The sequence below is a fragment of the Tachysurus fulvidraco genome, chromosome 20 (genome assembly GCF_022655615.1).
Source record: "Tachysurus fulvidraco isolate hzauxx_2018 chromosome 20, HZAU_PFXX_2.0, whole genome shotgun sequence".
NCBI classification, from domain to species: Eukaryota; Metazoa; Chordata; class Actinopteri; order Siluriformes; family Bagridae; genus Tachysurus; species Tachysurus fulvidraco.
In genome coordinates this window covers 6,161,307-6,175,503 of record NC_062537.1, presented here as the reverse complement: position 1 = coordinate 6,175,503, position 14,197 = coordinate 6,161,307, and the positions used below count along the sequence as shown (strand labels likewise).

The 14,197-nt window shown below is 37.8% G+C and overlaps 1 protein-coding gene across 3 annotated transcripts in view; it reads right to left on the bottom strand.

Moving 5' to 3' along the window:
- pi4kaa (phosphatidylinositol 4-kinase, catalytic, alpha a) overlaps window positions 1–14,197 on the bottom strand; it is a 38,676-nt gene that overhangs the window by 18,851 nt on the left and 5,628 nt on the right. For 2 of the 3 annotated variants that reach the window (XM_047804688.1, XM_027139606.2), the window contains exons 5-24: window positions 13,711–13,783; window positions 13,326–13,588; window positions 13,074–13,140; window positions 10,846–10,997; window positions 10,098–10,163; window positions 9,909–10,005; window positions 9,144–9,335; window positions 8,152–8,252; window positions 7,875–8,004; window positions 7,622–7,751; window positions 7,356–7,451; window positions 7,052–7,235; window positions 6,154–6,254; window positions 5,830–5,998; window positions 3,718–3,768; window positions 3,505–3,613; window positions 2,411–2,547; window positions 2,062–2,195; window positions 231–313; window positions 59–129 (exon numbers count right to left, since the gene is read on the bottom strand). In XM_047804688.1, the coding sequence (XP_047660644.1) occupies window positions 59–129; window positions 231–313; window positions 2,062–2,195; window positions 2,411–2,547; window positions 3,505–3,613; window positions 3,718–3,768; window positions 5,830–5,998; window positions 6,154–6,254; window positions 7,052–7,235; window positions 7,356–7,451; window positions 7,622–7,751; window positions 7,875–8,004; window positions 8,152–8,252; window positions 9,144–9,335; window positions 9,909–10,005; window positions 10,098–10,163; window positions 10,846–10,997; window positions 13,074–13,140; window positions 13,326–13,588; window positions 13,711–13,783 (2,406 nt within the window). The remainder of the gene's footprint in view (window positions 1–58; window positions 130–230; window positions 314–2,061; window positions 2,196–2,410; window positions 2,548–3,504; window positions 3,614–3,717; window positions 3,769–5,829; window positions 5,999–6,153; window positions 6,255–7,051; window positions 7,236–7,355; window positions 7,452–7,621; window positions 7,752–7,874; window positions 8,005–8,151; window positions 8,253–9,143; window positions 9,336–9,908; window positions 10,006–10,097; window positions 10,164–10,845; window positions 10,998–13,073; window positions 13,141–13,325; window positions 13,589–13,710; window positions 13,784–14,197) is intronic. The other variant, XM_047804689.1, reaches the window with a different exon arrangement.

The following is a 14,197-nucleotide window of genomic DNA, read 5'->3' as shown; positions in this document are numbered from 1 at the left end:
TAAAACTCAACAGGTTTCAAACACCTTTATATTCAACCTGTATTCTTTCGGCATCTACCTTGTCTGCCATCATTTGAAGGAAAACATCAAAGACCTTGTCACCAACCGCAATCACACACTGCATCATCCCTGAGGAAGAGGAGGAGCAGAGATGATGATGATGATGATGACAGTTTCATGACAGTTTACTTACTTTTACTTCCATGCACGAGTAGAAAACTGAGTCTTACCTGACTTGTCTTTCTGGATGGCTCGATCTTCAAAATAACGGAACATCACCTGAAAACGGTCCGAATCCAGAGCACGCAGCATTCTGTAATATGGAAAAATAGTTTTATGCAGAATGTTCATGAAGAAGCAAGGATTCAACTTACCGGTGAAGTTTTATTCATTATTAGTATTTGAAAATACTTGTTTGTTTCCTTTTCTTTTCCAATATCAAATATTTCAAATGAATTGCAAAAATAAATCCACCAATAAAAAATAAATGAAATAAAAATGGATTAAAAAAAAATACGTAAAAAGTAAATAAATTTATAAATAATTTTTAAAATTAAGAATAAATAAAATCTACTCAAATTTAAAATGATTTAAATTACATTTTAGCTATTTGAAATTCAAATTTTACAATTAAAATGTATAATTAATGCACTTGGATAGTATCAGCTGACTGATTAGCTGAGCTGTCTTTAATCGGAAATTTTAACCTGAAATAAATCCGAAATTTCGGATTAATGAGTTAATTTTCTAATCGATTGACAGCCCCCTAATTTAAATATTATATTTCCTGATACCACAGAAGTGGGACGAATTGCACCATGGTTTTTATTATAGCATATGTTGTTGCACAAATTATAACGTCATCACAAAAACCGAATTACACTTTCATTGTTAAATGTAGTAATCATTAATCACAAATGTTATTTTTATTGTTTGGGAATAAGAATAAGAACAAATGTCTTTTATGGAGGGTTTTTTTTTTTGTCTGTAGTGCATTTAAAACACTAATAATATCCCAGGTCAAAGAGGTAACATAACACAAGGGTTAAATCTGGCTCTTTAGAAAAAGCTGTATCTTAGTATTTGTAAGAATAAAAATGATCTCAGGGACAAATCACAATAACAGCAATAAACTGAAGACATTCCTGTGAAATTCCTGTCTTGAGCACCAGCGTCTGGCTTCGTATTCCTTCCATTCTTACAGACGGCTTAAAGCACTGAAGGTAAAATACACATTGATGATATGTGGATTATTGTAGAAGGCACGGTTACTGTGGTGTTATTGTACCACACTAACTTGCATTACAGTAATACGAACTGAGCTAACCCGGGGCTATAGCTTCATCATCTTCTTCTTCTTTCAGCTTGTCCTATTAGGGGTCGCCACAGCGGATCATCTGTTTCCACCTAACTCTATACTCGGCATCCTCTACTCTTGCACCATTTAACGCCCTCTTTTAACAAATCCATATCCAAATCTTTGGCCTTCCTCTTGACCTTTTACTTGGCAGCTCCATCTCCAACATCCTTCTACCAATACAGCCATTTCCCTCCTCTGTGTATGTCCAAACCATCTCAATCTAACCTCTCTGACCTTGTCCCCAAAACAGCCATCCTGAGCTGTCCTTCTGATGTGCTGGTTCCTAATCCTGTCCATCCTCGTCACTCCTAAAGAGAGCCTCAACATCCTCATCTCTGCTACCTCCATCTCTGCCTCAGGTCATCTACCCAGTCATTAAACCTGTTGAGGCACAGTCACTGCAACACTGATGGCTTATTGATGCTATTTTTTTCCTGCCATTTTTACAAGTCACATTATCAGTAACACCAGAGACCTGAAATGTAAAACAGTTGACTGGTTTGAGCCAGACGAGACTTGCGCTTTCAGGAAAAAGATGAATAAGAGGAATAATTGATGTGGTATCTTAATGGTTAATGTGTTGGGACTACTGATCGGAAAGTTCAAATCCCAGGTCCCCCAAGCATCTGATGGTGGGCCCCTGAACATGGCTCTTAACCCTCTATATATACTGCTATAGCATATACATACTGCTGAAGTACCTCATATATTCCAGCCGGTAGACCGAAAGCAGGTAGGTAGACATGGCAAAGTCCAGCTTATTGATAAGAGCTGCTACTTCAGGTGGAGGATCCAGTAAGTTAATAATGGTGCTTCGCAAATCGTTCAGCTCTGCCTACAAAAAAACAAACAAAAAAAGCACCATAAATAAGAAGCACCATAAATAAGAAGTCTTTCCCTTCTTTTTTTTTTAAAAAGAACTTGGCCTAACATTTCTCCAGCTTTTTTATTCAGTGTAAATAAATGAATGATTTTATCCACACAAGCCCGATATAACTATCTGAATTATTTCACAATTAATTTATGAGCGAGTTCTTAAAGTAAACGTACCGGCGTGACCGTGTCATTCTTCAGAGCCGAGTTATACTGCAGCTCCGAGCGCAGAGGCTCACCACTAGGAAATGTCAGCAAAGGAGATTTCGTGGCGATTTCACACACGCCCTCGTACCATTCCTCTGGCCATAAACCTGGAGAAAAATTACAAAATTTGCATAGGTATCACTGCACACCACTCTGGTATATAGTATTTTCATGTGTGCTCTAGGATAACTGTTTGTATTTACGTTTGTTGCCATGGCGATTTCATGCCAATTATATATCTTAATCAAACTTTCAGTAAAATTCAGGTTTTTATTAGAAAGAACAAAAACATTATTATTATTAATACACATTATTATTATTTTTGTCTGAACAAGGTACCATTGAAAGTATTCAGTGACAATGAGACACATACAATTTATTTATTTTTACATTTTTCTTCCAGTAAATTTCCATTCCCATACACCAGAGAAAATAAATAAATAAATAAATAAATGATGATTTAAAAAAATAAAAATAATAAGAAGAAATAATTCAATATAAATTAAATGGGGCCAACATAGAGGAAGGAGTACATTCTTCTTGATTTAAATTTATTTAAGGGTCCCATGTTTGTATAACCTTCTGTGTGATCCCCTGAGAAATTATTAGATTTACATTTCTGGCATTTGGCAGACACCCTTATCCAGAGTGACAATTTATTTCCATTTATACAACTGAGGGTTAAGGGCCTTGCTAAGGGGCCCAGCAGTGGAAGTTGATGGACCTGGGATTCGAACTCCTGACCTTCCGGTCAGTAGTCTGACACCTTAACCACTAGACTACCACAACCAGATTTTTTTTTTCAGTTTTCAGAAACAGCATTAAACCGTTATTATAGTGGAATTGACGATTTCAACTCTAATAGAATTCTTCTACTAATGCTGCAAAGGACAAGGCATCTTTAGTTATGTGAATGTTGTCACACCAAATGAAACCTTCATTGAGTTGGGGGGGAACAAATCTATAGAAAATGATAAACACTGAAAAAAGATTCAAATTTACTTTACAGTATTGACACTTTGGTGATTCTTCCCCTTTCTGTATATTTTCCATTCACAGCTTACCTGAGCCTTCTACTGCAAAGCCCATGACGACTGAATAGAGCCAAAAGTCCCTGAAAAGCTTCTGCAGCCTGGGCTTAGCCTCCTTTATTGGCGGCAATCGTCTGGTCAGCTGGAAATGAAACCAAGTTAAATTTTTTGCAAATTTTAAATAAATACGTCTCTGATATAGCGTGCAATATGCGAGTAAACAAATATTGTGTTGTTGGCTCATACCACTGCGATGACAGGAATGAGAACTCCTAAATTACCAGCACTGCTTGAAGCCTAAAGAAAGACAGAATATTTTTTTTAATGCTGAGTACAAAAGCTCATAATCATGACACATGTTTCAATCACGGCTGCTAGGTTCTGCTCATAGCCTTGAAATACAGCATTGAATGTTTTCAGCTTTGAATGTTTGAAAGTAAGGTTTAATATTGGTAAGTGAAATTTCTGTTTGTTCTGTAAACGTAGTGGGACATTTATTTTCGTCATTGTGATTTAAAACAGATCACAATTCAAATACACAAAATACAGATACACAATACAGAACTGGTTTAAGCTGAACATCTGGGATACCGACAATTTGTCTGGGTATCGTTAAATACGCAAAAAGATCTCTTAGGTGGTATGTAACGTTAACTTTTTTTGTAACTTTTTCCATACAAAAAACAAAGATATTTTTAATATTCCCATGTCAGGGCAGGTCGGACTACATTCGTTTGTCCATTTATGTAGATTCGGTGTGTGACTTCATTCAAGTCTTTTTTGTTTTTTTATTGTATTTTTTGTAGGAACTCGATTGCAATAAATAAATAAATAAATAAATAAATAAATAAATAAAGTATAATCAAATAAATCTTGATCGCTTTGTGTTTCTTTGTCATAAGAAACTTTAATAAATGTTACACAATCTGTTTTAACCTTAATACAAGATTGCTTTATTACTGTTCAACTACAAATGCATGAACTGTTATACTGGTGGTAACACTGTAAGCACTGCGATAATAATATTAGCTAAATTCAGACATTATGTCATCGTGTGCTTGTATACAAACCTGCATACTTCCATTAGGAACAACAAACAAAACACGGAGTATCACTATGTAGAATCTAAACGTTATCTGAATATCTTTTATCAGAGATTAAATGTCTCTCCAACTGCCCTAACAGTTAGACCTGTTTTACGAGTCTTAAGCTATGATGCTTCTTTGTTGTTCCTTTATATGCACAGTCAGCACCAGAAGTGTTGGCAAGAGCAAAAGGAGCTTCACAAACTATTAGGTGTGGGGGATACAATATTGTGCGAGTAGTTCTTTTTGGTATGGTAATATGAATGTTTTATTTTTATAGAATAAATTGACTTCGAGTAAAGAGCGATAGGCCATTTTTGACCTGTAGGTTTTGTAACCTAGGAGCTAGACTAAAAAGTTATGGATAAGACAGGGGCTTTTTACACCTGGTCACTTCATGCGATTTCTGTGATCGTAAAAAGACCAGGTGCCCTCTGAAATGTTTTTGAGACGGATATAAATCCGATGGTTCAAACCCCTTCAGGAGGAGGTCTGGGACGCATTTCAGATGAAACTGGACAGGTGTAAATGAACGTGGTTGTTCAAGCCACATACATCAGTGCTATACTCCTCCCAAATGGAAGTATGTCACTCGCAGGTGACTCATGAATTGTGCATCACGCCAGAAACAAATAAATGTAAAAGCTGTTTTTTGTACCATAACCGTCATAAGTTTTTTCGTCATCTTTTTGATTGCATTCTGAAAACCGCATACACCAAAACGTGTTCCACTGAGGTAAAATATATTTGCATATTGGGCGGGAGTAGAAAGATTGGATTGATATCCGATTCGCTAAGACGCATTTATGTGGCCTAATGTAAATGGAACAGTTTTAACAAATCAGATAGCTATCGGATCAGAGACAACACATGAAGGGACCAGGTGTAAAAAGGCCCACAGTCAGCGAAACACCAGAAAGTACAGTTACTGTGTTGATGTGGTGTTGTTGGTTTTTCTATATCATCCTTGTGCCCTCTTGGATTAAAAAAAAAATTAAAATTAAAATTAAAATTAAAAAAATATATTATATTCTCTTCATCCCTTTATGATTCCTGGATCTTACCTCATCCTCCATCAATCATATGACAGGAAATGGCATACAATTTATTCTGACTTACAAATCAACCTTCCAAGCACAGGATAAACTCTGTGGTCATTTCAACAAGATAAACAAGATGAGCTTGTTATTCACACGTACTCATTTTCAGTGATGAATGTTACAGTCTGTATCTATGAAACAGAACCTGCTTGGGAAAGTGTTGGTGTATATACCTTAAGAGCTGGGCCTTTTTCACTGGCTCTCTCACTAGCGCGCTTGCCCTCCAGGCCCAGCTGAACGAACAGCTCTAGCAGGTTTACAAGCAACTCGTCCACCTTCTGTTCAGCCTGCAGGTTAGCCGCAATGTTTGCCAGAGCATTAATCACGGCCAGGGAACAATGCCTGTATATACGGCACAAAAAAAGAACATCGCCCTTAAAAACCATGACGGTAATACTTCTGGAGACACGTATTGATAATATCACATAATGAGTCCTGCATTATTTCAGTAACAAAACTATTTCTGCTGAATGACAGGAAGTGACACGCAGACCTACCTGTAACCGTGATCCTTGTAGTCTTTTGTGGAATACACCATGGAGCTGGCTTTCACACTTATTTGCTGAAACAAGTTCCAGACCTCCTGGTATATGTATTGCTGAAAGATTAAGAAGGTTAAGCAATAAATATTACCAATTCTCACACAGATTTAGTAAGAAGCAAAGAAAAGTTGGCAATTTAAAATTAATATTACTAATACAGAGTGTCTTGGATCACCCCAATGACCTTTTTGGTTTTTTTTTAAACATATTGCACAGTTACAAGCTGGAACTGAAACAAATGTGAGGTAATGGGATTATATGTCATGAATCTCCACAAAATTAACCAGAGTACTGCAAATGGTATTTCAAAATAGATTGCATATGCTATTAAATTGCCTAAGTATGCATTCACATTGCTATGAAACCCCTAAATTTATTCTGACTTTCTAGTTGCCATCCAAGTCAAATATTTAGCTCTAACGGAGTCCGACTATGTGCAAAAAAATCTCCCCGGAGTTTGGTAGAGAAAAGTTCAATAAAGAGAAATTATTTTTTGCCTTTAAAACAAAGTGCTCCTCATCCTTACTGTGAAGCATGGTGGCGGTAGTGTCATTCTGAGTTATCTTTGGCCTTTCTGCTTTTTACGCTCTGAAATATGGAAACGTTCTGAAGGGTAATGCTTTTAAAGACAAAAAAAAAAGGCATTCGGCCATCTTTGTTCTTTTTTTCACTGCTCTTAACCTGGAAAATAACAATGATACCCCACTCCAGGCGATTTCAGAGTAAAAGCACTCTCAGGATTTGGTTGTCCTTGCTGAGCTCAATTAAGGAGAAGGTTTTGCCTTAAGCACACAATGTGCAAAAATAATAAATAAATGTTTCTATAAAGCACTAAAATGATGTGCAACCCCACATTTCCTGTGATGACCATGCAGCCCAGCTGGTCAATGATGAGCACGTCGAGTTGGGAGGGCGGCTGACAGAACTTCTGCTGCAGGATCTGCAGGATGGGTTCCATTACACGTGGCATGTCCCTCAACGCCACCGCGATGTGCCCCAGTGCCCGGATGGTATGATCCGGAATAAGGTGAGCATCCCTAGAAAGGAGGTAACATTTAAGTGACACTTTCACGCTTTCAGGAATAACCGATTTAGTCTGAAAGAGCTAATAGTCAGTTTGAGCACTTGAGAGGTTTACAAACAGACAAAAGACGTACTTATCGTTTTCCTGTGAAATGTAAAGGCGGTTGGAGAGGCTGGCGAGAAACGCCTCCACGATGACCGAATCCATCGTCAGTCCTGCTTTCAGGCACCTACATGACAATAAATGAGATACAAAGAACTAACGGAACAAAACAAGCTTGTACTGTATTGCTGCGGTGTAGTACTGTACAGTATAGATCACTGTTCTTCAGAAAACATTCTCTATTATACATTCATTACAGCTTGGCATGGGAATCTCTCCTTTCCATTACTTATTTACCTGCAGATGTTGTCTATGGAGATGTCTCGAAGCTGCTCGTACATGGACGGCTGGCTTTTCTTACTGGAGTGGGCACTGAAGGTGGACTGGGAATGTTCGTTTGTCACGTGGATCTTAATCTCACCGGTCCCTTTGTTTTTTGTTCCCAAAAAAAAGAGAAAAGTCTGATTCCCCACACTCCCCACACTAATAACTGAAGTGTCTCTATGCATGTGATTTAAACTAGTTGTGATAGAAAGATAATGGGTCTCACCACTGGCATACTGGATGTGGTACTTGTAGAGTTTGACCAGAACAGGTGACGGCACCACCAGGAACTCTCTTAGAGACATGGTGACAGAGTGAGCCACCACTGGAAAGCGCTCACACAGCCGCCCGAGACCCTAGAATAACACAAAGATAGAACAGTGGTAATATTTTGCATGTTTGTTTGTTTGTTTTTTTAATCATCTATATCTCTGTTACGCATTTTCTGGATCAGTGTCTGTGTTTATTATCACACACCTAGAACTGCGATTCACCGCACTAACCTGAAGGCAGCAGATGAGCAAAGGCATGTGTGCTATGATGACCTTACTGGACGTCTTAGACTGCAGCTTCTCAGACAGCTTGGTGCAAAGGTTCTCAGCACCTATCAAAAAGTGAAACAAACAGAATGAACCTTCTTTAAAATATAATATAAAATATATATAAAACTTACTTTAACACTTCACCTTTAAAAAAATACAATAAATCAAAATTGCATGGAAAATTGCATTCTAATCTTGTCCCATCTTTAGGTCTGCTTAAACAGGCCTCTAAAACCTTGCTAGATAAATGTGATGTGATTTTCTAGCACAGAAAATATCAGGATTTGATCAAAGTTGTTAAATATCTACACACCACAGGGAAATGAACATAAGCCTCATCAGTTCCGGCTGTAATCAGACATCGATCGTCTGAAGCTCCTGTGCTGCAGTTAAAATAATTCATCCTTAAATGCAGTTTGCGTTTCCTGTTCATTTCTGGCATAAGAAGACTTTAAAATGTACCTTATTTATGATAGGTACAGTACAATAGAGATGTGAGACATTTCACTTTAAAATGTTCAAATCCTTTCTAACAGTACACTGACATTTCGATTCTCCGAATGCAACGGACATGTTCAAAACGCATGAACAATTGCCGAATGATTAGTCAGGACACTGTTGGGTTTCTGTGTGTAGAGTATAGTGACTCTATAATGGTTAGCTGCTGGTGAGAAGGAATGATGTGAGCCCCCTGCTGGGCAAATGATAAAATGGACAGCACAACTAAAGCTTTTTTGATTATAACATAAATCTAGTAGGTTAGGGTTTTTTTAAAATGCTTAGGTGGACATACACTCTCTCTCACACACACACACACATACACACAAAATGGATAATTTAGAGTTGCTAATCAACCAATCAGACGTCAAGCAGTTTCTTACACCCACTATCTATTGTTCTTACACACTTCAAATGCAGAAGGTAAAAGCTCTTTCAAACAATGATCCTCTCACCCTGTTCCTCAGTGATGGCCCACACCATGAGGTCCACGCAGGCAGCATTGGCCTGGCATCGTAACTTCAGTGGGCTCAATTCGCTGTGCAGGGATTCCACCTCATGCAGGATTCGCTGCAGCTCTGACTGACTGCTGCTGAACTGCTCCAGCACAAAGTCATGCACCTCCTTCACGAAAGACGTCTGCAGGTCTGCACAGAAATTGTTATTGGATGTAAATCAAGCATCAGTGATCGGTGTAGCATGTATTTTGCTTTATTAATCTTGAAGTGAAACACACATTATAGAGCATCCAGCCAAACCCATAAAGTGTATACAGATATCTATCTATATATATATATATATATATAGAGAGAGAGAGATAGATAGATATCTGTATACACTATCTATCTATCTATCTATCTATCTATATATATATATATTTATATATATATATATATATATATATATATATATATATATAGAAAGAGAGAGATAGATAGATAGATAGATAGATAGATAGATAGATAGATAGATAGATAGATAGATAGATAGATAGATAGATAGATAGATAGATAGATAGATAGATAGATAGATATCTGTATACACTTTATGGGTTTGGCTGGATGCTCTATAATGTGTGTTTCACTTCAAGATTAATACAGCAAAATACATGCTACACTGTCTGCTCATCTGTTTGTTAATAATAAATGTTGTAAATGTTCCACAACATTAAGCATAACAACAAACAGCTGAACGCAAGAGTACCTTATTATCTCTGTTACCTTTCGTATAGTATAGCGTGTCCCTCAACATTTTAAATATTGACACATACAGAGGGTCACTGAAGGTTTTGTAGAAGAGATGATGTCCAGGATTGCTCTGCAACAGAAAGCACGGATCCCATTAGTACTGCATTATGACTGACCGAGGGCGAAGCAAATGGAATAAATGGCAATAATAATGCAGCTTACCTCCAAAAAGTCCACCATGGTTTGGTCCAGTTTCTTTAAAAACGTCTCGGAGACAAACTGTTCAACCTGAAAACAAAGTGCCTCATTAGCAGAAAGCATGTGAGAGATTCTGAAATATAATTTGCTAAAAGAATATTTCTATTTCACTCATTTCCTCCACTTACAGTCAATATAGGACTTAAAGTAAGTTGTCCTAGACACATAAAGTGCAACCTAGTGCAAACAGTGTGAGAAAGGACGATACAAAACACTACAGGACAAAGTACGCCAAATAGCGTGGACCAGTGTGTGTACTGCATACTATAAAAAAAATATAGTGAGGGTTGTAAACAAGAGGGTTCTTATAAAAACATATATACACTTATGTAACAGCAGCAGATGGATGCGTGTGTTTGGTAACAGTTCAGTTCTAGTTGTTGAGTAGTCCGGTAGTTTGAATGAAGAAACTGTTGTTATATTTAGTACATTCGCTGTTCTGTTTGGTGTGTCAAACAATATTCCTGACGGGATCAATTAAAAACATACTTACATAAGCATCGTCATTCATCTATCCATCACCCATCTGTCTAGCCACACATCTACCCATCTGTCTACTCATGAATTTATTCATCTATATTTATGACACTTCAGAGATAGAGACTGAGAGAGAGAGAGAGAGAGAGAGAGAGAGAGAGAGAGAGAGAGAGAGAGAGAGAGAGAGAAAGGGAAAAGCAGAGCAGGATGAGAAGGACGTATATGAAGCACTGACCATCTGAAGGAGTCGCCTCAGCATGTCCAAAGGAACGTCGAAACCTCTAGTGCTGCTTCCAGTGAAAAGTGGAGACACAGAGAAACTGGAGCTGATGGTGGAAAAGTAGTAGTCCGGGTCCACGGCGCTGCCATCAGGTAAATATGATGCTGCTATAAACAAACACAAGTACACTCAGGCCCAATACAGGCAAGGCACAATCAATATATGCATCTTTGATTTTAAGATATTATCTGCACTGGTAAGCGGTAGAAAATGGATGGATAGATGGATCTGCACTGGTTGTAACACGGTCACATTATCTATATAAATATATAATCGAGATCTGCACAGTGCTTCATAACTAGAAACGCTACAAAACTCTGTAAAGAAAAAAATTAAAGGGGTAGAAAATGGCAGCACTGTCAGCACAGCGTGTGAACGCTGACGCTAACAGCTGTTCAAGCTCACTTCCTTCATTTGAGCTCCTAATTGGTCTCAGCTAGAGGACTGGCTTTTAATCTCGCTTGTGCAGTTATATAACATACACTTCATATCTGACTGCATTCACATCAAAGTAAAAACATTCTGAGTTTGTTTTTTTCCTTCAGTTGCGCCCTAAGGGATTCCAGTCCTAATGCATAGCGCTATTCTGAACCAGATGCCATGTGAGCCTTTTCTGAGGATAAAAGGGAATGGGGTTAATGTCCTCAAAATCAAATGCATGAGGTAGCTTTTCATGAGCTCTTCTATGTGACTCAGGACTTGTATTGTCTGTCTGTTAGCTCTATTAGAAGTATGATTAGGATCACTGTCCTGCTGGAAGACCTGATTGTGTCCCATGATTGAGGTGTCGCTTCAGTTTTTCTTGATATCCCTCCATGATGCATATCTACTGTCTGAAGTGCACTGGTCCCTGTTGCACAACATGATGCTGCCATCACCAGGCTTCACAGTCGAGATGGAGGTCTTCAGATTCAAAACCTCACCAATTTTCACCATACATTGCACTGATCATCATTTCATTATTGCTGTATCTTGACCAAAGAATAGTCCTCCTAAAGGAAAGGACCTCTTCCTGGTTATCACTACACTCTATACACTTTTTTTAGGATGAGGCTTTTTTTAAAGATTTTTTTTTAAAGATTTTAGGATGAGGCTTTTTCCTTGCATTAAAAACCACCTGGAGATTATCACAGCATCAATGAACAGCCATTGCGTCAGTCAGCTTTGTGCTCTGGTCTTCATCAGTGAACATTTAAAGGAATTAGTGTTAGGTCTGTAAAGAACTCAGAAATTACACTGACCTATTAGTTCCTCAGGAACTTTCGGCTGCACAATTTGACTCAACTGTAAACCGTTGTAGAAAGGACATCATTTACATTTACATTATTTACCGTCCAATGTCACTCGAATAAAGATGAGGTTCCCTTCTGGGTCTGGTTCCTCTCAATATTTCTTCCTCATCCTCATATCATCTAAGGAAGTTTTTCCTTGACGTCTTCACCTCAGGTTTGCTCATTAGCAATAGATGTTAAAGATAAACAGTAACCTAATTTTACATTTTTTTTCTGTATCTATACTTCCATAAGCTGCTTTGAGACAATTGTTAAAAGCACTATACAAATAAATTGCATTGACTAATTAATATTCTTCCAGGTAATGGTGATGTAGGACTTTCCTGATGCCTGTAAGACCTTCACCAGTGTTGTAGTTGTTGCTTTGAGGTTCAGTTGAGGACTCGCTGAGGTCCACAAATCTTCTCCTGAGATCTTTAATGAGCTTAACAGAATTTATCCATGGTTTTAAATACATCGTCTCTTTTTACAGGCACATCTACACAAGAAACCTTTTTAAGATTGGGCAACCAGAAGCTCACAAAAAGAGATCTTACAGACCGTTTACAGAGCTTGATGTCTACTTTGACTATAATAAATTTTCTAAATGAACTATGATGTTAATTTAATTGACTTATATGTAAAAGTAAAAGTAAATGAAAAGAACTGAAAACTGAAATTTAGACATTTTAGCCAATTCCATCAAAAAGGTGTATATTAATATGATTAATAATTAACTATGTAAATGATAAATAAAAATAATAATTCGGCATCACATTATTTTGATCGGCGTGTACAGATTGAACTGAATTTATACTTGAAGGATGTCAACTAGTAAGAACATGCTCCGTAACACGGCTCAGGTCTAAGGGGCTTGATTTCATACAGACATTTACGATGTTCGAGCGTTACCTTCAAAGTAAGGAGCAGACGGGTCAGCAGGAGAGCCTGGAGGTAATCCTGTACGCTCGGGACTGGCCTGTTACAAAACATGGGATGGAATCGTGATTGTCTCTGTGTAATTAACTAACTGACAAAAATAAAGGAATAGTTGTTTAAATGTTGCAACAGTCTAAGCGATAAGAACAAATTTGGTTCATGAATTTTTCGTAGCATCAAATGCAACTGTAGAACGATTAAAAAAAATACGATGTCATTACACACCTGCTGGGAAATGCTGGAGACACTGCTGGTTTTGCGGCGCAGCGTGTCACTCTGACACACGGTGAGCAGCGAGCTGGGTAAGATGGAGCGGAAGTCGTTGAATGAGCGCCGCCTCACTGACTCCGGCTCCTCCGAGGCAGTCACGGGCTGCGTTGTGGTCCGAGGGAACAACTTGGACAGCAGCGGTTCATCCGTGTTGCTGTAACGCCCAGACGCTCGCACCACACCCAGCAGACAGGGCAGAGTGTATCGACACAGGTATTCTGAGTAAACACAATAAGAAATAAAACAACATCTAGAGCTTTTTGCGATCACTGCTTTAGCTCATAAAGGAAAGGTTTGAAAGGTTGATCAGGACATGAGAGATGCTGTTACAGATGCAGACCTTTATCCTGATCCTCAGGGTTGCGACATATTTCAAGGAGAACCTTCATGAGGTCCATCGAAGCCTCTAGTATCTGTACAGGACGAGAGATTTTTACAAAATCAAAATCAATCATTTCACCACGTCGTAATGATTCTTGAATGAATTGAACAACTCCTTTCATTCTTCTGTTTGTCTCAGGACTTTGTTTAAGTGCAATGCAAAAAGAAAAACACCTCAGTAAATGAAAATATCTTGAATATTGTCCAATTTATCTAGTAGTTTTTATTTCATTCATTAAATTGCCAAAAAGGAACATTGTGCCTTTTTTTTAATATAATTTCAAGACTGAAATAATTCTGCTCTAGACATTTTTGCAAGGTGGACCAAAAAATCTCTTTTACTATCCTTCCTTCTACATCTTTTACTATCCTAATCAAAAACAAAGTCATTTAATTAATTTATAAGTAATTGATTTATCCCAAAAAAAGTGACTCCACTGAACAGT